The sequence below is a fragment of the Astatotilapia calliptera genome, chromosome 9, assembly GCF_900246225.1.
Source record: "Astatotilapia calliptera chromosome 9, fAstCal1.2, whole genome shotgun sequence".
Taxonomy (NCBI): domain Eukaryota; kingdom Metazoa; phylum Chordata; class Actinopteri; order Cichliformes; family Cichlidae; genus Astatotilapia; species Astatotilapia calliptera.
In genome coordinates, this window is record NC_039310.1 from 23,562,982 (window position 1) to 23,584,391 (window position 21,410).

General features: G+C 39.8%; 1 protein-coding gene across 6 annotated transcripts in view; it reads right to left on the reverse strand.

The window, feature by feature from the left end:
* myo3a (myosin IIIA) overlaps positions 1-21,410 on the reverse strand; it is a 73,515-nt gene that overhangs the window by 34,253 nt on the left and 17,852 nt on the right. For 4 of the 6 annotated variants that reach the window (XM_026180079.1, XM_026180077.1, XM_026180075.1 and 1 more), the window contains exons 4-12: positions 17,371-17,475; positions 17,163-17,262; positions 11,193-11,269; positions 7,891-8,036; positions 4,683-4,748; positions 4,390-4,545; positions 3,975-4,016; positions 2,429-2,522; positions 371-487 (exon numbers count right to left, since the gene is read on the reverse strand). In XM_026180079.1, coding sequence (XP_026035864.1) covers positions 371-487; positions 2,429-2,522; positions 3,975-4,016; positions 4,390-4,545; positions 4,683-4,748; positions 7,891-8,036; positions 11,193-11,269; positions 17,163-17,262; positions 17,371-17,475 — 903 coding nt within the window. The remainder of the gene's footprint in view (positions 1-370; positions 488-2,428; positions 2,523-3,974; positions 4,017-4,389; positions 4,546-4,682; positions 4,749-7,890; positions 8,037-11,192; positions 11,270-17,162; positions 17,263-17,370; positions 17,476-21,410) is intronic. The other 2 variants (XM_026180080.1, XM_026180078.1) reach the window with 1 other exon arrangement.

The following is a 21,410-nucleotide window of genomic DNA, read 5'->3' on the forward strand; positions in this document are numbered from 1 at the left end:
TGTTAAAGACGTGCTTGAGAGTGTAATGAATACAACAAAATAGATATTTTTAGAAAACTAAATTAATGATTTTACAAAGCGGATTTGTAATAATCTCTCAATTAGCAACAAACTTGAGGCAAAAACATGATAATTGAGAGGAAAATAGAGCCACTGAGTTATGGACGAGGCAGAAAAACAGCGGTAGTATCTGTGAAAATGTGTGTGCACTGTTTGAAGCCAAATGGGATGCAGCAGACTGAAGAACTGCAGAGGCTCTAATGAGCTATGCCAGGCTACATTCACTGCATTATTGATCAAATGTAGAGATGCATGTACACGGAAAGAACACAGATCCAAATAAAACAAAGGTCTATTTATCTCCACGGACCTCAGGCGTGTATATCTCCATTGTATGGAAAGGATTGACTGCAATGAGGGTGTCGCCCACATATGTGTAAATTTGATCATTTCCATAGCGATTCTGAAGCTGATCTGCGACAGTGTTCTGGAAAAAAATAAACAAAGACAATAAATATCAGTATGAGATGCTTGCTAAATGACAGTCAGAACTATATTTATAAAAAATAAAAAAAAAAACAACCCACAGAAGTTTAGTTTATGCCAACGTTCCCATCAAACCAGCAGCCCATTTCAGCTTGAAGGATGGGTGGAAATATCCGCTGGCAACTCATTCAATATGTCAGTTCATCCCTCAGATTTGATAAATTGTTCCAAATGTTCTTTCTGTCAAAGATGCTGCTGTGTATTTTTGCTTTGTTTTGTTTTGGTTCTTGAAAGACCAGAATGGGCAATTAGGAAAAATGATGCTAAATGTCATAATGTGACATAGTGTACCTTCAACAGCGCTTAAATACAAATATATCACAGTAGATGCAGTAAACGTTCAATCAGTGTTCATTTTTGATTATCATTTCTAAACTAGTTGTTTAATCACTCAAATATTGGCTATTTTGTCCAATGGTAAATGGACTTGTTCTTATATAGCGCTTTTCTACTCTGTCTGAGCACTCAAAGCGCTTTATACAACTAATTCATTCACCCAATCACACCCATTCACACAAGCACTTTTTTCTGACGTAAGTGCTACGTAGTCTACCATTCATACACATTCACACTCCGATGGATGCATCGGAGAGCAACATGGGGTTAGTATCTTGCCCAAGGATATTTGGCATGCTGACTGGAGCAGCCTAGGATCAAACCACCGACCTTCTGGTTAGTGGCTGACCTGCTCTGCCACCTGAGCTACAGCCACCCCAACACCCAATGCAACAAGAGGACTTCGGACAGTATTAGTATTGAATATAATAAACACAGAATTCACCATATCATAAAAATATGTTCCTCTGCAAAAGGAAACAAAGCCATGTTCATTTTGGAGTTTTTGTTTGTTTTTGTGGCAGATAGTTGCTCCTCCCTGAGCCTGGCTCTGCCAGAGGTTTCTTCCTGTTAAAAGGGAGTTTGTCCTTCCCACTGTTGCTTGCTCGCAGGGGCCCATCTAATTGTTGGGGTTTCCTCTATTACTGTAGGGTCTTTACCCTAAATATAGTGCCTTTAGGTGACTGCTGTTGTGGTTTGGTGCTATATAAATAAAACCAAATTGAACAGAATTGAAATAATATGTGGTGACTTTTCTTGGTTAATGTTAGAACAACATGTTGGCAGCTTTTTACAGTGTATATTTTAAATTTACCTGACTTGTTATAAGTAAAATACTTTTGTAACTCATTTTGTAACTTAAACGCATTAATCACTATCTATCAAATAAACCAAATATTTTTTTCTCCATCATATCATACATGAAAATTTTAACTGTTGTATTTGTTACCATCTAGAAGGGCAAAAATAAAAGAAATAATTTTTTCCATTTTATTCCAGCTAAGTGCGGTGCCAGGATTCCAATTTTGATTGGGACAGAGCAGTTTGAGCTTAGCAGGTAATTACAAAGTTAATATTTTATTAATACCACTTATATGTGCGTACATACGGGTGTGTAAGTTAAGAAAACAGTACTTGATCTATCATTATTTTTGGTGTGGGTTGTGAAGACCAGCACAAGTTATCCTTTCACTTAAACACCAAAGTGCAATTAAAAAATAGATGAAAGTGACTGAGAGAAAGAGGCTGTTGGGTGAGCTACATTAACTCTATCAGCAAAGAGAGAGAGAGAGCAGAGCACTCTGCTGTAAATTCATAAATGTATCTCAATAGAAACTACCTATGCTTTCAAGGAGAAAAATAAAACAGGCAGAGATTTTCAGCTCTAACTCCCATCAATTCTCTGGGTTTTTTTCTTTTTCACCAGAAAATGTTTGCTGCATTCAGTGACTTCATCCTAACTCTAACTTGTTATCTGATGTTGTGCAGCCAGGAAGGGGAAAAAAGAAATTGTGTGAAAAAGCCTAATTCATTTTTTTTTTTTTACCTCATCTAGAACCTCAAGGGTGGCGAGGTCATCCACCTCGTCTGCGTCCTGTGTCTTCATGTGGCTTCCTTTTTTGGTATGAATACGCTCATGCCTGGAACACAACAATGACATCTCTTAGTGAGCATGCTCTGAAAAAATGAATGTTAAATTTTGCAGATTCTTCTAGAACTGCAAGCCCCGCTACTTTGCAGAGGAGCTTTTACTGGGACGCACTGGTCTGACTATGACTCTAACCTCAGTCTCTATTCAAGCATCTTCTATTTTAATCAAGGAAAGAGTAGACACAGAGAGGGATAAAATAAAACAAAAATAGTCCCACAGGGAGGATAAACTTCAGAAGTGGGTGACTTAAGTTTAGTAAACAAATCTTTTCTAGTTAAGTAAATGTGTCTTTCAAGAGATTAAATCTGCACAAGGGAATAAAATAATCCCACAAGATTCCAATTACCCATTGTAGGAATTGCAACATCATCTTATTACCACAAGTCAGTTCATTTACTGACAAGTGATATCAGGAAACCAGCAAATTTAGTGATGAACATAATTTACTGAACAAGCTTTTAGCTTTATTGTTATTTAACTTTTAGAAAGACAACATGACTCTTATGTTTCCTTATACTTACGTGTTGTTGATTGGGTTCAAGTAATTTTGTAATTTGGGGGTTTGTATGCATAACGTTCATTCCATGTCAGCTGACCACATGCTTCCAGCCTGACCATACCAGATATCCTTAAATAATTCCAAGATGATCCACTTTTAATAGGAAAACTGTCACATTTTAGCTTTCTGTGCCATTTTCAAAGAGCTATAGAACTACCTAAGCTAGGTCGCTCAAATGTTCATGTCAAATATTAGTTACTATATTATGATTTCAACAACATACAGTTTTAAGAGTGTAGCTGAAGGCTGTGGATGCTGCCTGTAAACAAAAATATCAATATGAAAATAATTATTTTGGGGAAAGTGAGGCAGAACACATCATGATGTTACTGTCAGACACCAACTCTTTTAAGAAAAGTTGGTTGTTACTTCATGTGCATGAATTAGTTGTCCTCTATTTTCAAGCTCTAACATTTTTTCATGGTATGAAGTACACCTCATTTATGGGATATGGCCTTTCTACAGGTTAAGCTGGTCAGGTGGTAAAGCAGGTCATCTATAAATCGGAAGGTCAGAGGCTCAATCCCTGAAAACGTTCCAGGGTCAAGTTCCAGGAATCCTATTTCACTGTGTCTCTACTGAAGCATCATTTATCTGATAGGTAATGCTGAACACACGTGAGCTTTTAAGCTCCTGTAATTGATTTACAGTAAATATCATAACCACTGACAGCATCAAATGACATTACAGTATTATAAATGAAAACTCATAAAACAGAACAAACAGCGACAATAACATGATTTGAACATTAAAACAGACAACGATGTAAGAAGGGCAGGGTGGCAGTTGATGGCAAATACGTGTGCAATCACAACTACAACAAGAGCTTTGACTGAATTATAAAAGCTCCTACTGCGTCACAAAAGCATCCTCTATAGTTACCTGTCATTACTGTCTGAGCTTCTGTCTGTCTTTCCATGATGGCTTAAATGACAGAAACGGGATCGACATGTTATCACTGTACAGGGAGAAACTCACTTTAAAGGGCAACATTTTAACTCATGCTAAGGAGCCTACAGCTCAAGTGCAGCCGGTGCAGGATTGACCTGTTTTTTGTGTGAGGATGACAGGGCTTGTAAAACATCCAGCAAGTAGGGTAATTTGGATTATACTGTCGGCAAAAGCTAAGCAACAGCCTAGCATATAACAACCGCTGACAGGAAGGGCGTTATATTTTAAGTTTTTCATGGGCTTTGTATCAAAATCGATCAAACACTTTACGGTGTGGGAGTATTTGGCTCATACAGCGAGATATCAGGACAAAAACATAGAGACAAAAGCCATAAGGACACAATACCTTGTTTTTTCAATCACTCCAATTTGCTGGTTGAGATCAATGAGCTCAATCAATTGTTTTTGCAGGATTTTCTCTCTGCCGACAGTCTGTTTGATGAACACATGCTGGAGCAGGTCTTGCACATTCGGTCTCAGCTCAAAGTCCTTAATCAGACATCTGTGAGGTGGGAGAACGAGCATGAGGCAGAAAGAGGAGTGCAGTGCATTTCTCAGATTCATATTCAAAGCAGCGGGTTATCTGTGTAAATATTTATTATTCACACAGGAAGGATAAACACTAGAAGCCACACTCACTTGCAGATGAAGTCATTAAACTCATCTGACCAGAGCTCCGGCTGGTGGAGAGTAGGCGGCGGGTTTCTGTTACGGGAAGAAATGGAAAAGATAAATGGAAAGATAAGATGAGATAGGATTTAAGCAGGCAGGGCGGAGAACAGAAGGCTGGGACGATTCGTCACTGAGGGCATCCAGGGGTGTTTCTCTGGTGGCAAAAAGTGGTAGCTTTCAGCCATCAGAGCAGTGCAGCTGGAAACTTGTGTATAGACTCAAACCAGAACTTCTTAAATACTTTACCCTGAAAACATACACACATTGTTGTGGGGTTAAACTTAACAAGGCCTCACAGCAGAAAAACAACTCGGTTAATTGGATTCCCTGTTCGGCTTTAAGTACCTCTTTACGAGAGGGTTCCAGGTACTCGGCAGCGAAGTCACTGCTGCCTGTTAATGCATGGAGGCCTTTCGCACGTTGGCTCTGACAGCAAATAATTGGTCTAATGAGAGGACATTCGTCTCCTTTTTATCACACAACACAACCAATATAGACAGGAAATGCATCAGGCCTTTATTTTCAGGCTGTTCAGCTAATACTGTGATCATTAAAGTGTTTTTCTTATCCGAAAGACAAAGAGAGCCCTGCAGAGATAACTTGGGGTAGTTGCATTGGGTTACCTGAATAATAAAGCTGCTTTTTAAAGCACTATAAAGGCTGCAAGGACTTGGACTGTTTTAAATATAATTTCTTGTTTGTACCCCAGTTCGCTAAAGCAATTTGTTCAGTTTCGCCTGCCAAAAGTTCACTTAGTAAAGTATTGGAGGCAAGTTTAAATCCTCTCTGTTACACATAATGAAAATGAAAGCTTAGCTATTAACACCTGAGCACAATTATAATAGCACTTTAAATCTTTTATCCGCTCCAGAGACCGAAGCTTTGAGCACAGATTTGGCTTCCATACATATACTGTTGTCTTAGTCCTTCTCTGCAGTCCTCATTTTCTCTTCTTATTTAAATTCAAGGTTCAAGGTTCAAGGTGACGAATAAAGAACCTTGAACCTTGAAATATAAGGCAATGAGGAAACAACATAAAAGACTACTGGACTTGTTCCTCTGTATGTTTACTCTTTATCTTTTTGGATTCAGCTCCATATGTTGAAATATGATACAATGTTTCCATTGCACACTCCTTTCAGTGTAGACCTATGTTTTTTCATAATCCATGATACATTGGCAAAATATAACAATCATGTTGAAAATAACGGTAATCCATCAGTACGTAATGAAAGTAATCTGGTCCGTAGGAGGACTTAAAGTTAGATAAATACAACCACATATGAAGAGCAACACATGACATATTACACTATTTACACAAAAGTGAAATCAAAATGCAGAAACATTGTGTGTGCTAAGTACAGCCTTCCATAGGAATAAATAGGAAACGTATCAGCCAGGTGCTGCTTATCAAATGCACTTAGTTAAATGATCATCAGCAAGTCTGATCTTCTCTATGAAAGCAGAAGATTTGTTAGTTTGCAGGTCTGGAGGATTCAGGTCTGTGTTAACACAATACCAAGGAGGAAAGAAACAAGTACTTCTGCGCATCAATTCAACACAGTTGCCAACCTTCCTAAATGGGAACAACCTTCCTAGAACAATGTTCTTGGACAGACAGGACCAATGTGGAGATGTTTCACAGCTCCACATTTGGCAAAACACAAACACAGCATAACTGTCAAGCACGGTGGTGGAGGGGTGATGGGCTGATTTGCACCTTGCAGCCGTTGAGTCAACCATGTATACCAACTGCTTTGTTTACCAAAGCAATCTAGAGTTAAAATTTGCGTCTTCTTAAGTGTGTTGGCTGCAGAGCTGAGCTGCGACTCACTTCGAAGGCGAAAATTCTCCATTTCTGGTTTGTGTTTGGTTTGCGAGAGTTTTTAGACAAGTAAGCGCCTTCCATACAAACCACAGGGAGCTGCAGGAACCGTAGTAAACACAAGGAGGTTTTTGATGCAGTGCCAGCTTTGCAATCCATTTCACTCAGCAACAGCCAGCAATCTTCAAGAAACAACTTGCCAACCAGCAGGTTTTATGCATTTTCCCTCACAACTGTTGGTTGCATCACATCCAATATGGCAGACAATTCTCAAGAAACGTCAATAGAGAAACGGCATGGGCTTGTATGGCATCACTGCATATAAAATACATTATAGTATTATATGTTTGCATGCATTGTGTCAAGCTCTTGTGTGCCTCAATTAGTAGGTAAAACTGTACTAATAAAAATAACCATACTAGTTATTGATAGAAAATCAGGATTATAACAATCATAATAAAAATGAGGAATGGCTTCGGTGGTCTGCTGTTTGAGGGGGGGAGGGCAAATGTGTACTAAATAAGAGAGAGTGGATGAACTAATGCCCTCAGCGTGGCTTTTTCCAAGACTGCTTGACAAATGAAGCCAGAGTAGTGAGCGGAGGGAAGTGAGGAGTGTGAAGAGGGAGCCCGGAGCTCTGGCTGCAGCAGTCACATAGATTGTGAGAAAGCTGTGTGATGGCTCCGTTGGAGCACGACCCCCAGAGCAAACACACAGGACAGCCGTGACACAGCAGCAGTCTGTGTGTGTAGGCGTGTGCGTGTTTCAGGGCAGTGATGGACAAAGAGCTGTGCTGTGATGGTTAAATGCTCTCACACTGAAATCAGGTGAAGATAAACAATTAGAAAATCAGCTTCAGCTCACAGTAGAAACAAAGAGAAAGAGGGGCTGTGCCCGCAGCCTCCTCCCAGCAGGATCATTGGGATGAGTGCCAGGGAGGGAGTATGTAATGGATAAAGCCCTGCAAGCAGAAAAAAGCCATTTGAACTAAAAAGACTGTACTTAGTGTGGTGACAGTCTGTATAGAGGCACAAATCACTATGTTGGAAGTAGGAGAGGACTTTTCTTTATTGCAGTGCAAGCGCTATACATTATGCTATCTTTACAAGCCGAGGAGTCAGATAATGAAAACATGCCCAGTCTTGTGAGATGGTCCGTATCAGGGTAGTGAAGAAAATATCATCTTATTCTACTTCTGCCTGGGGTGAGCTGTATCTTAAGGCAAAGGCTATTTGCATGCATGGTTCCAGCTTTAAAAATGGAAGCAGAGTGGTTATAATCTTGTAGTTTCTGTACTTCTGTAGTTTTCATTCAGCACAGCAGAATATGATGCAATTATGGCAGGTTTACCTGGGTATTTTAAAAAGGGCTCTCATTGGGTGAAGGTCAGAGAGCGGTGGGTCTCCATCTCCTAGCTCTATAGCTGTGATGCCCAGGGACCAGACATCACAACGGGCGTCGTAGGTGGAGTCCAACTGCTGCTCACATGCTATTACCTGCAGGGATGATGAAATAAAGAACATATAACAGGTGGTCTAATGTCTGATTACAGATATCACGAGTAAAGCAATTAAATCAGGGTCTGCTTCCTTCTTTGAAAGTCAGTATTTAAGTTTTTTTTTATTTCTTCTTGTGCTTCTACACAAACAAATGTGAAAGAATATAAAATGTCATTAAAAAGTTGTGCACTAACAACAAAGGAACTAAACAAACTGCAGCAGCTCAGCCAAAACAACTTCGTCATTATCATTGGCTGTGAGCAGAACACACCCACGCGCACACACGCACGCACGCACGCACGCACGCACGCACACACACACACACACACACACAGAGTCCATCATCACTGTCCTGCGGGCAGTATGGCACTCAATCAGCAGTATGAATCATTCAAGATTCATATTGTTATTACCACACACTCACATATAATACACACATTTAACAGTAATCAGTAATTTGTTTTTCTAGTTCTGAACAGGCAGAGTCTAATGCATGCAAACCAGACAAATCATTACCAGATAACCAATAAGACACACACTCCACAAAACCCCAAGACTTTCATTATTCCGTCATGTTGCTGGCAAACACACTTAATGAAAACTAAAAGAAATCAATGTTAAATCTGTCCTCAAGGAGACTAATTTGCAAAGACATGACAAACTGACTTTTAAACAGCAAAATTATTTCCAACCAACACACAAATATAGACACATAATGCGGCCAAAATCACAACTCGACAGCGACAACCAAACACAATTATTCTGGAAAAGAAAGCTCATCTACATAACATGTGTATAACACAGTGCGGAAAAGATGCAGCTCACCTCCAAGCAAATCCTCTTTAGAAGTAGACTTTATATAAAGCCAGCGCTGTATATTGTCCCCAAAGTGTATATTTAGAAAGAAGAAACCTCCGCTCTGTCAAGTGCTTCTTGTCTACTCAGTCCACTCAGGTAAATGCCCTTTCTTAGACCTTTGTGAATAAATGTCTTAAACAAATAAGATTAAAATCCTTGAGCCTTAACGACATCACGTCATGCAGCATCCTGCATTTGCACGGCATGCAAACTTCATGTAAAAGCTATTTTGATTTAACAAGTGAACATGCAAGTTGATCTGGGGTGATCATGTATGCTGAGTATAAGTTTACCCATCTCATCCCCACGAATTCCGCTAATGACTCATCTAATCTTGATCAGTGTTGAGGTTAAGCGTGCAAATGGGTGGTTAACAGATTCCTCTACTTGTTGAGGGTTTCCAAAAGTGTTTGCTTCAAGTTCAATGAAAAATAAATGAATGGTGTCTGACTGAGAGGCTAAAAGTGCGTCTCCTAACATTCAGGTTATCTCTGTTTTCTGCTATGCCGTTGCTCCACTAGGGGTTGCCGAGCCTTTTTCATGATGAATCAATTCACTGCACAGTCCAAACGTCATCTGAAGTTTGTTTTCCAACATTACGCAATCTGTTTTGCTCTGCAGTGTGTTTTGTTTGTTGTCCCTGTTTCATTCTAAGATCCATTTAAATGTCTTACTCCTTAAAAACCTACTGGGGTGGCTGGCAGTTGCTCAGTAAAATTGGTTGCTATATTTGGTAAACTGAGACCTCCTTGTGATTGCTTTGGTCGTTAGCAGATTGTCGTGGTTGCCTGTGGTTTGCATGCTAAGTTCTGACTTGTCTGCAAACACTTGCCAACTATTTGCTGAGCAGTAGTGAAACAGCAAAGACTGCAGCACAAACTGAAAATGGAGACAGTTTTGCACATTATGAAATGTGTTAAATCGTACTGATCCATTAAAGGAACTAAGCTTGAATTTCATGACAGCAGTGGATTGTTTCAGGAGCCGATTCCCCGTATGGTGAAGTCTCGACAGGAATGTCATTCTCACTGAAGCCTTTGGAAGTATGATGGGGTGTTTTGCATCTATAAAAGACTTATGGACAGCCTGGCTGCTTGTTAATAATGCAGAGACACACTGTGTTCCCTTATCTGGAGAGCCAATTCGGAGGGGGAGTATGAAAGTCAAAATATACAGGATACAAGACCAAATATGCTGGAACATGTGTGTTCACCTGCTCTCCTTGATATTAAGGGATGTTTAGAGCCTGACAAGTATAGGAATTTCAGGACCAATAATATTCCAGTATGTCAGCTGATTCCTACTGTTATTTTAGACACATGATTTTCTGACTGCGTGTTAGTAGTATCTCTAGTTATTTATTATTTATTACTCAGATCAGCAGGTTGTTGCTTTTCTGGTGCTCCAACCATGGTGCCATCAGGGAAGTTCCAAAGTGACCTCTGTTGAATAAACTGTGCAGCATCAACATTCATAACATGGTAATGAGCACCTCTTCTTCGCTTTTAAAAATTTCATTAAGTTATGAATTATCTAAAAAGAATTACAATATTTTCTCAGTCAACTTAAAAGAAAAAATTAGATTATTTATTCTGAATTTTGACTTTTTACATTATTGAAAAACATTATTTTTTTATTCCATGCAAGTGACAACACTTGAGGCGGTTTAATGGACTTCACACTGATCCCTCTGGAGGCACAGAAGGTGTTTTTTTCAAATACGCAGTAGCACATCCTCAAGACCTGTAAACAGACTTTGATGTGCAAACTCTCACCTACCACCACTGAACTTCTAACTTGCAATATAAAGGAAGCACAGCTTCTAACGCTGTCAATAAACATTGACAGTAGTGGCCACAGATAACAGCATACAAAAACTGCAAAAACCCTAATGCATTACTGAAGCAAGAAAAACACTATCATATAGAAACAGCCTTTCAGTCAGTGTCAGAGAGTCGTTAAGAACCCCGAGCTGAGAGCCCAGCTCACAGCACAAAGTCACATTAACCTGCTATAAAAAGAATAAGGTTCAAACACATACGACTGGTATAAAACGCTCAATTTTTGTTGCAGCCACTTCTCTACACAAGCTATACATACTGTCAGTGCACTCAGCCATGATTATACAAGAGATGAACGATGGAGGCTGCCCATTTCACTTTTTCCATGCACATTGTATTTGACAGTGTTATCTCTTTGATGATTATTAACTGTGGTCCACTGGGATCTGCTCCAGGCTAATGTAGCAGAAAGAGACGAGGCTGCGGGAGCATTTATAGGCCACTTTTACCGTACCTCGGGAGCCATCCAGAAGGGGGTTCCCACTGAGGTGTTCCTCCTCAGACGGGTATTTGTCAGCTGGGCTGAAACGCCTGCAGGGTAGAAAACAAGACTCAGTGGAGACAATTCAAAATATCTCAATAACATGTTTTTATTTCTACAAAGATCACACTGGCAGGTAAAAGTGATGCTCTGTGAAAAGGGAAACAGTGCACAGTAAACAGCAGGACATGGCTCAAATGATAGAGAGCCCAACGGCTCTTGAAGCGTGCACTGATAGAGCTGTCGCTATAGTGACGAAGGAAATAAACAATACACACGCATAAACATCTGCAGTGCTTTTTTTCTTTATCCAAATGATAGACTGCCATGAATTACAAATTCTTATTTGACTGCAAGCGATTTTGGCATTTCAAGAACAACATTTGAATACAATTCAACTGTGAGCACGATCTGGTGGCCGGAGACGTGTCACCTCCTCCCAGAACAAGACGCATCTGAGTGATTTATTGTCTGATGCTAGAGAGGCCCGAGTCACATTACAGCAGTCAAGTCAGAGGCAGATACGTTCAGCAGAAATGGGACTGCAGAGAGAAAAAGAGGACACGTGTGTCATTACGTGTGTGTGTGCTGTGTTAATGTGCCTGACAAGGAACATGCTGACCCACAATCGTGACTTCGGTCCAGTCCAGACAAATCAGTGTTACGCTACACTGTGATGTATCCCAGGGCGGGCTCTGCTGAAGCAGCCGGCCAGATCAAGAGCAGCGACCGGGACAAAAGCAAAGCCTCGAGACAAAAGCGGCAACCCACAAACAAAAGGTGATGTAGTGATGCACGACATGCTGCTGCAGAACCGCGTCTCTGTCTTCTACTTCATAGTTTTACATGAAGAATATGAGGCGCACAGATTCTGCAAAATGTGTTTTAGCAGCCAGACGTGCAACATAAAAGCTTTTAAGAAATGAAAGGGCAATTTGAGGAAATGTACCAACAAAACATCCAGATGGTGAACTGCATAAAAATCTGTTTAAAACATTAAAAGTGTGCAGACAGGCACAATCTCTAAGTAACAGAACAAAGCCATTTACACCACATGAATGTATTTCCAACCATGTCAGCAAATTTAGACATGGTGATGATTCTGCGCATCCATTTAAATGCTGTCACTGTTGGAGCTTGGGGGTTAAATCCAGGGGTGGAGAGAAATGCCGAGATGAGCAGTGTAAAGGAAAATGGTTCTGTGGCAAACATCAAAAGGGATTATAATCATGTGCAGGGCGGGGAGGTGTAGGCATAAGGCGAACATACACACAGGGACAGTCACATCGTGTCGTAAAACCACAAACACACTAACATCACACCACATTAGTGAGGACAAACTCAGAGTTTTACAGGGATTCATCCTTATACACAAACTTGTATGTGTTTGTTATGATATATAAGGCGTGTGAGGAATATCAGCGCGTGAAAGTACAGGTACACAAAGAGCCCCCTATTAAAGCTCTCTCAACCCCTCTGTTTCCACTACATTAGCCCGTAGTGCAGCCTGGTGGGCCACACACTTAATAATCATCACAGAGATAATGCCGTCAATTAGAATATTCATGAGAGACCGATGAACGAGCAGCTCTCCTCATTCTTCTGCTGCTCTTTTTTGGGTCCGTCTTTTTTTTGCTGTTCTGTTTCTCCGCCGGTGATGAGTCACTGCGGGGGCTTTATCTCTTCAGCTGCTCAGTGTAGCATGTGCCCCTCCACACGAAAAACCATTAATCCCAGCGTGACGCAGTACCCGTGGAAGCTCGAGTCGGACCCCCCCCCAACCCCGCCATTTTCGTCACTCTGCGAGTTTGTTTCTCCTCCTTCGTGACGTCACAGACCTCATTCAAATCTCAGCTGTCAGCAGCGTACAAGCTGGCAAGCGGGACGTCACAAAAGAAGTTGGAGCTACTTTTATAAATGAGATTCAACCCAGGTGCCTGCATACTCTTCGAATCCAGCCTGTTGTCATTGCACTAAAACATTTCACAGTGACCTTGCAGCTTGTTGTAATTGAAATGGAAACTAATCAAATAATCCTGTTTTTAATTATCCGAAGAACAGAAGAAATAAATGAAAATGCTTTTTTAAGGTCTTTTTGCAAAAACTGCCTGACCTCAGTTCATGTTGGTAAGAATGGGAGACAAAGATGGCGATGCACCTGCTCCAATACTCTACGTTACTTGAAATGGCATGAGCATGCAAAACAGGAAATAATTCCAAAAGCAATTATTTCTGCATGGCCATGAACAGAAACTGTTGCGCTTTTTCATGACAGTCAGCATGAATTCCTGACTATTTTCACAGGAAGTCCGTTTTGTGTTTGCAGCACGTACGATTGAAATCAAGAAACCAGAGTATTTTTTATGTATTTTAACCCAAGCCACAAAGATTTTTCTCATCTTGACCACATAGTGTTTAATGCTCAATGCTATGAAAGTAATAAAATATTAAAAAAATAATACAAAGAATGTGTGATGTTTATGATGTTAACTTAAACCTCTAGTGTGTTCAGCAAAATGAGTCACTCCACCAGCAACCCCTCCACTCTCGAAATATACACATTCTTTTCCTTTTCAAAAGTGAAAAATATTCTTTTTGAGTACATGGGCATGAATCAATACATATGGCATCATATTGGACCAGACAAATGAAAACATCCTGTTCAAAAGCACAAATCAGTAGATTACAGGCTGTACTGGAGTATGTATGGAGTATATATATGTATAAAGTGCAAAACTGTGATGAGGCCAGAAGAAACTAACCACAGCACACACAATGTGTTACCAAGAACGTGTCAAGTCAACAAAGGTTAGCAATGAAAAGCCTAACCCAGAGTGAAGATCAAGCAGCGACAAAGCAAGAAGTGTGATTTACAGGAGAGCTTGTAGTGGAGGAGCTTGTAGCAGATGTGTGAACCAGTAAACAAAGACTTTTCACCACAAACCACATTCACCGTTCACACACACATTCATGTGGCTCTTGATTCTGGGACTTTAAGCCCTTACTTACTACCACACACACAATTCAGCATGTAGATTAGAGGACCAGGAGACTGACAGCTGTCTTTAAAATTGATAGACAAAATTAGGAATACAGTGGTGTCCCTAGTTACAACTTTAAAAGTAAATGGACCTTTTAATTTAGACTAATCTAGTGGACTAAAATTAACAACATTTGTTTTTGTGGTCTTATTTATTTTCCATACAAATCCTATGAATCTCTGTGCTGGCAGCACTCAAACCTAACAATTCCTGTAATGCATACAGCTTGTTTTACTTGAATGTGCTGCCTATGATGTGAACACTTCATAGAATAATAAGAGAAAACTTGAAAGCAGACAGTTTTTTTAATCTGGCAAAAATATAAAAACTTAAAAACTATAAAAATGAATTATTATTTATGGTGCAAGGGGGGCAAAGTTTAATTATTGGGTAAACCCTGCTATTTACAGTGACTCTGACTTCCAACTAAGCTTTTCATTTTTTAGTTTTGTGGTTTTGAATACATATGTTAAAAGGGAGTTTTTGCTTGCCACTGTCACCAAGTGCTTGCTCAAACAGGATCGTCTGATTGTTGCCGTTTTCTCTGTATTATTGTAGGATCTTTACCTTACAATATGAAGCAGCTTGAGGTGCACAAAAATAAAACTGAATTGAATTGAAAGTTACAGGACAAATGACCGATTTGATCTGCTAGGGAATTAAAATAGATAAGACCTCAACCAGTGGGAACCATCCAGTAGATGTCGAGAGATTTCTGTCAGGAAAATCTGTGGCTCTTCTTCCTTTAAACCCACACTTCAATATAAACTTTATTTCCTCTTATAATACAGCTTCTTCTAACATCTTCCCTAAACTGATCCACATGCATTACTTCTAACCAGCAACCACAAATATGGTGCGAACAGATAACAGTCATGCACAGCGGCAAATATTTATTCATAGAAGATAAGCTGATCAGCGGTGCCACTGCTTTCTTATACCTTAAAGTGAATGCAGCAACAATTTACTGATGATAACGTGTCCCAACATTAAACATAATTACTTCCTGTGAGAGTTACATGAGCTTAGCACTAAACACGGTGAATTGAAACTGGCTCTCTGGTCTAACCAACAATGTTTGTATGTAATAAATTATTTTCAGAGATACGATATCCTTCCTATCTTGGACATTCATTACAGGCTGAGCCAGAGAAACATCAAACACTTGATAAGATGTTCTTATTGTAAATAAGCAAGAGATGATATATCGCAGAAATAATGGCTGGATGCTGTTGGAGATGCCAGGATTGCAATAACCTGATTAATAGCTTCAGACAATTTGTGTGATATCGTCTGTGAGTGTTTATAGCATTTTAATTTAAATCAGAGTGAGGCAAAAGTTGCATAGACAGATACCATCTAGAACTGATTCTTTGCTAAGTTGTCTTTCATGTGTAGACACAACACTGGTTCATCGCTTGAGTTAGGTGCTTTTTTATGCTTGAATGGTTCATAGGTCGGGCTTAAGTGGCTTAACACACAAAACAAAAACAAAAAAAATCCTCTGAAAATGGTCAAAGAAAATCTTTGAAAGACCTTCAGAGAGAGATGGGAGAACTATTTGTCAAGTACAGAATTAGAAGAAGGCCTTACTCCTTGGAAGCAAAATATAAAGACATGAGGGGTGACTCAAGACTTTTGCACAAGACTGAAACATTTTGTTTCACTTTAAAACTGAAACCAATAACAGGTTACTTTTTCTAGTCTATGAATACTCCAGCATTTCACAGTGTTGAAGATGTGACAGCTGATTTTCAGTGTACAGCAGCAAAAACTAAGAAAGCAACATGTGTGGTCTCGGCCAAACCACCAGATCATACAGAATAATTTGAGAAATTACAAACTCATGGAGGATTGTTTGGTTCTTCTTTCAGCATAAATACTTTTAAATGAATCACACTAAACACAATTAATAAATTATGTAGAAAGAGGTATTTAATGTTTGTTTTTTTAGCTAAATAAAGCAGTTTTCAGATGCAATAATAAGAGCCACTAGTACTGATGCCATAGTTTTGACCGATTACGAGGGATGTTTTTCTGCCATTCCGTTCAGAATATGTTGTATTTGTAACTGTTTTTAGTTTTTAAAGCAAATATGTTCTGTATGCACAAATAAAACACACAGCACACAGCTGTTAAAAAAATCCAAGAATACCAGATCCTAGGATTCATCTCTTATCACCAGAAGCATTATCACATTTCTGTTTAATTATATGAATACTTATGTGATGCTTCCGGGTGCAGAGTTTGGACATCTCGATCTACTTCATCAGTAAACATCAAACAAACAAACAGGTGCTGAGAATCTCCATGACAGCAGCGCGAGGAGGAAGAAGCTGCTCTGGCTCAGTATTAGCTACTTCCCATTCAAGTATCAAGTGATTCCATTAATACCTCCCCACCCTCTAGTTCTTCTTGTGTAAAAGCAGTGCACTTTGTGCTTCATTGTTAGGAGAGGGCTTTTAAGAGAAGCCCACAATTAGCAGGAGTAAATGCAAACCTACGCACAAATGGAGAGGGGGATTTTATTTGTAATGAAAACAGGCAGCTGGGGGTTTTTGGGGGAGGGTGAGTCATCTCCGGAAAACCATCAGAATCAATTTGCCTATCCCGATCCTTGAGCCCAGGAACTACAGCGAGCCTCATTTGGTTAAGAAATTGCAGTGGGAGCAGCAGCAATGTTTGCAGCTGTTTGTGGCACAGTGGAAAAGTATAACCATCCACCACGTTGTTGGATTGTGTAAATGTAGTCCAGCCTCTCAGGGAAACTAATTGTTGTCACAGTTTATTTGTAAGACAGCTGAAGGTAATTGATTTCGTTAAATAGAGCTATAACATGTTCTTTGCTGATTAGAGGACAGGGATGCCAAAAATTTTTAAAAAGGCAAAAAGAGGCACATACCAAAGTCCACGAGCTTGATCCCTCCCTGCGTCGTCAATAGGATGTTGTTGCCTTTGACGTCACGGTGGATGGTCTTGTTGATGTGCAGGTGTTGGAGGCCCTGCGAAACAAAGAGGTTAACAGCTTCTTTTATCCTGATGAGCACCTGCCTGTAAAATCACCCCGTTTACTCTGGGGTACATCATAGTCACCCCCCTCCAATGCTTACCATGAGGGACTCGTGCAAGATGTAGGCAATAATGGATTCATCCATTCGGTCTCCTCTCTTCAGCATGCCCTTGGCCAGATCTGTCACAGAGCCACCATTGCAGAGCTGCAGTGGGGGGGGGGGGGGGGGGGGGTCCACAAAGGAAAGAGGACAATGAGCAAAAACTCACCATGAGTCAGCACACACTCTGCTTATACAATGTGTCAAACTCTGGGAAAGATATGCCGAATTTTCATGTGGAAACAGCACGGGGTGAAGCGTTTTGATCATAAGATTTCACAGCGAGAAAACAGGGGGATGATGCTGGAAGTAATTCTATCAATCTTTAGAGGCTTATCTTTCTCAGGCAGCTTAGCGGGAGAGAATGTACATTTTGTATGCAGGGTTTAATCTATGCGGTGATGACTAAGCGGGCTCAAATAAAGCAAATAATCGTATGCATTCAGACAAAGCCAAGATTTATATTAGAAATTATACACCGTTTATGGGACATTCCTCACTGCGGCAGAACACCTCCTCCCCCGAAAAATAGACTTTTGTGTTTGTAGGTGTTTCCTTGCAGCATACAGCATCTTGATATGGACTTCACCGTCAATAGCAATCCCTCCCGGAAAATTACAGAAAATTACCCAGTAGGTTGCCTTGGCAACAACAATAACCCTTAATTTGGGTCTTTCTTTGGGAGATGCCAGAAGTGCATAAAAAATAAAAAGCTCTAAGATGTCAATCAGCGATGCTGGGGGTTGGAAGTGGACTGAAATGGCGTCTCTTTGCATACGAACCCTGTTTGTAAACACAGACGCTGTTACTCTCTATGGTAAAAGATATCATCTACACATGCATCATTCAACTTTTTATGAGCAATTTTCCATCTTCACTCTTAACTGCATGCATAAAAAACATCCTTGACATTTTCTGGTAGACAGGAAATTTCCATTATAGCTTTTTGTAGTGATCTCTTGCTCTTTTATAACTACACTGATTTCCCTAACTTGTAATTTAAAAGCAAATCAGCCTATAAAATCAGCCTGTTTAAAATGTGTAACACGTGCGAGAAAATGTTAAGACTACCATTCACAATTAATACAACAAAAATAGTTTTTAACACACATTTCAAATGGTAGGTTACTGCAAGTGGAAGCACACAATGAGGCTTACAGTGTAATATTTATTTTCTCAGGGAAAGGGATGTTTACCCACTGTGTTGTGTAATTTGGGGTAAAGAAATAGCTCCTTATTAGATGGAAAATAATGATGCTACCTTGCAGTGTCATTACCTGCAGTCCTAAGAAAAAAGGTACAGCATAGCTCAACAATAGCACCACAACAAAAAGAGTAAAGTAAACATCTAAGGGCCCAAATAGCCAAACAATGAGTGATCTCTTTATAATTCAACCTACAGGGCTTTAAAAAAATGTTGTGCTGACAACAGCAAGCTACAAAGTCATTCCTTTATTTAAAGATCTCAGTGAATACTAACTAAATGTAGTTAATTCGTGGGTCACAAGTACCTAGCATTGCAATTACTGATTTTATTGATTTATTTAGTCTATAAACTAACTGGAAGACAAAGATCTCATCTTCAAAATGCTTTTTAAAAATCCATCCAACAGTCTAAAACATAATAAATATAGATGAGACGCTATTGGTATTCACATAAAATTGATATAAGCAGCAAATCATGGCATTTGGGAAGCTGGAAGTAATAAAAATTGGTCCATTTTCCAAAGCAGTAATTTTCTAGAGCTTGGTACAGAACTGAAGATGTAGACAAAGCTACTGATTTGCTGGCTGATCAACGTTCCTCTTGCTTACGGCTACAAACTGTAGTTGGTGGCCAAAAGAGTGAGATCACAAGGAGTAGGTAATTTGTAGAGCTGCTTTAAAGGATCGAGTTGGAATCTGACTATGGCAGCTCCTTGGTGAGGTGTTTTGGGCTGGAGATGGTGACTCGTGCGAGGGAGGTCTGGACATTCCTGCTTAGACTGCTGCCCCTGTGACCCAGACCAGATAAGCAGCAGATAATAGACTGATGGGTGGCATTTTAGCATTAACAGCTTTTTAAAATTGAGCTAGTTATTATCTTGTCCCAGAAAGTTCAATTTGTTCATCTGCAGGGGAAAAGTTTATCTAAGACTGAAATATGAGCAATGAAATGTTTCTCCTAGAGAGAGCACTGCGTCCAGATGAAAAGAAGCAACTTTCTGCAATTATTATTATCTTATACTGTACTGTAATCTTGCATTATACCTCAACAAGACAACGGTAAAAGGCCCCGGTGGTACCGGCGGAACAAGAGCCACTAAAGTCAAAGTTACTTCTTTGTGTATCTTGCATTTCCATATCTCTTTGAAACACTTTGTCTTTCTTTCCTTGTGCATTTCAGGAATTATATATCACTGCAAATACATTTTATTTCTCATTAGTAGTTTTGTGTCATGTTCATTTGACTTTGTATGTTAACCTCAAATTGAAATGCTGGCCCAAGGTTGGAATGGTAACTATAATCTGTAATCCTTCTACGACACTGAAGGTGAAGCAATTCTTTGACCTTGACGGTGCACTGGCATAAGTTTTCAATGATGTGCCTGTTGTCTGTTTTCTATCTGCCTATCATTCTGCCTATTCATCAGGAGCCCGGAGGACTGTTGCAGGATGGATGGCATGTATCTCAGCTGCCACATAGGAAGCTTATTCACGTCTCCTCTCGGCTATCAGACGTGCAGACAAACTGCAGTTAAGCAGAGAATACCGCAGAGGTTTTCACAGACAGCACAGCACTCTGACAATGAGCGGGGCCTGACGTCAGTCCACATCATTGCTGCCATATCACCTGTCATCATTAAATTACACGAGGCAGACAAAGGAATCCATATTAATGAGAGGTCCGATGTCCCGGATTTAGGTGAGCTAAACGTTAGTGCTCTCACCTTAGCCACAGCGGCCACATCAACAAGTGATCCTGGACATGAACATTAATTATTAGAGATGTGGTGAAGACCTAAATCTCTGCAGAAAGGAAACGACATTGGGAATGTCATAGATGATTGAATTTAATTGTTTAACTGCTTAAATCACATTTACTAACCGTTCTATGAGCTTTAGCACAGATATTCAAACACCTCAAGATTACGGTTTCTTTTCAGAGGCAGAAATTTTAACACTGACAGGAAAACTTAGCCTTTAATGTCAATCATGGATCTTAATTTTAATCTATGACCTCTTTGGTGCTCGTTGATTCCGGTTTCATTTTGTAATCCCATGTTGTCATGCAAACTGGTCAGCTTTACTTTACTTTTGCACTTGCTGAGCATTATCTCTCATGCATGAACCGGGCTGCTTTGAACCATGGCTTTTGCCATCTTCCAGTTAATCTTTGACGTTGTTTAAGCTTTCAGCCTAGAGCCCAGTGTTCATGCCCAATTAGAGGCTATGTTTTCACACTCTTATTAGTTTTCACTTGCTTTTTATCTTTACTCTTATTCAGTCATTATGTTTAGGCATCACAAATAATTGGCAAGGTTTAAAGTACCACAAAATCCTTGGTACGGTTAATGCAACAAAAACTGTTTGTTGAACTCTTGTTGTACTCACTTTTCAAGCACTTTTTTCTTGTGTTATAAATGAAGTACATCCCTTTCCTTTAGCATTTCCACTCCCTAAAAGTTCAGCACAAGATGATTGAAAGAGAGCCTTTTGTCAATCAGGAAGTAAAAAGAAGGAAGTAAAACTCTCACGCTTCAGCAGCTAAATCTGGTTAGCTATGAGACCAGTTAGTAACCCAGTGTACTGTATTCCCAGGACACCGTTTCTACATTTGCAAAACCCCAGCAGCTTTGAAAAAAACCCATAGTATTTGACACACCGAGATCAGGAATGGGTTACTTGGTCAGTTTTTGTGGATGGCTTCTCATCTGCTCCTTTGCCTTATTGAGAAAAACCATGTTGACATGTTGCTCACTATTGAAGAATGTACCAGCAATGGGCTTCAAAATTATTTTTCTTTCTGACACTCATAAAAATCATGAGTCATTTTTACA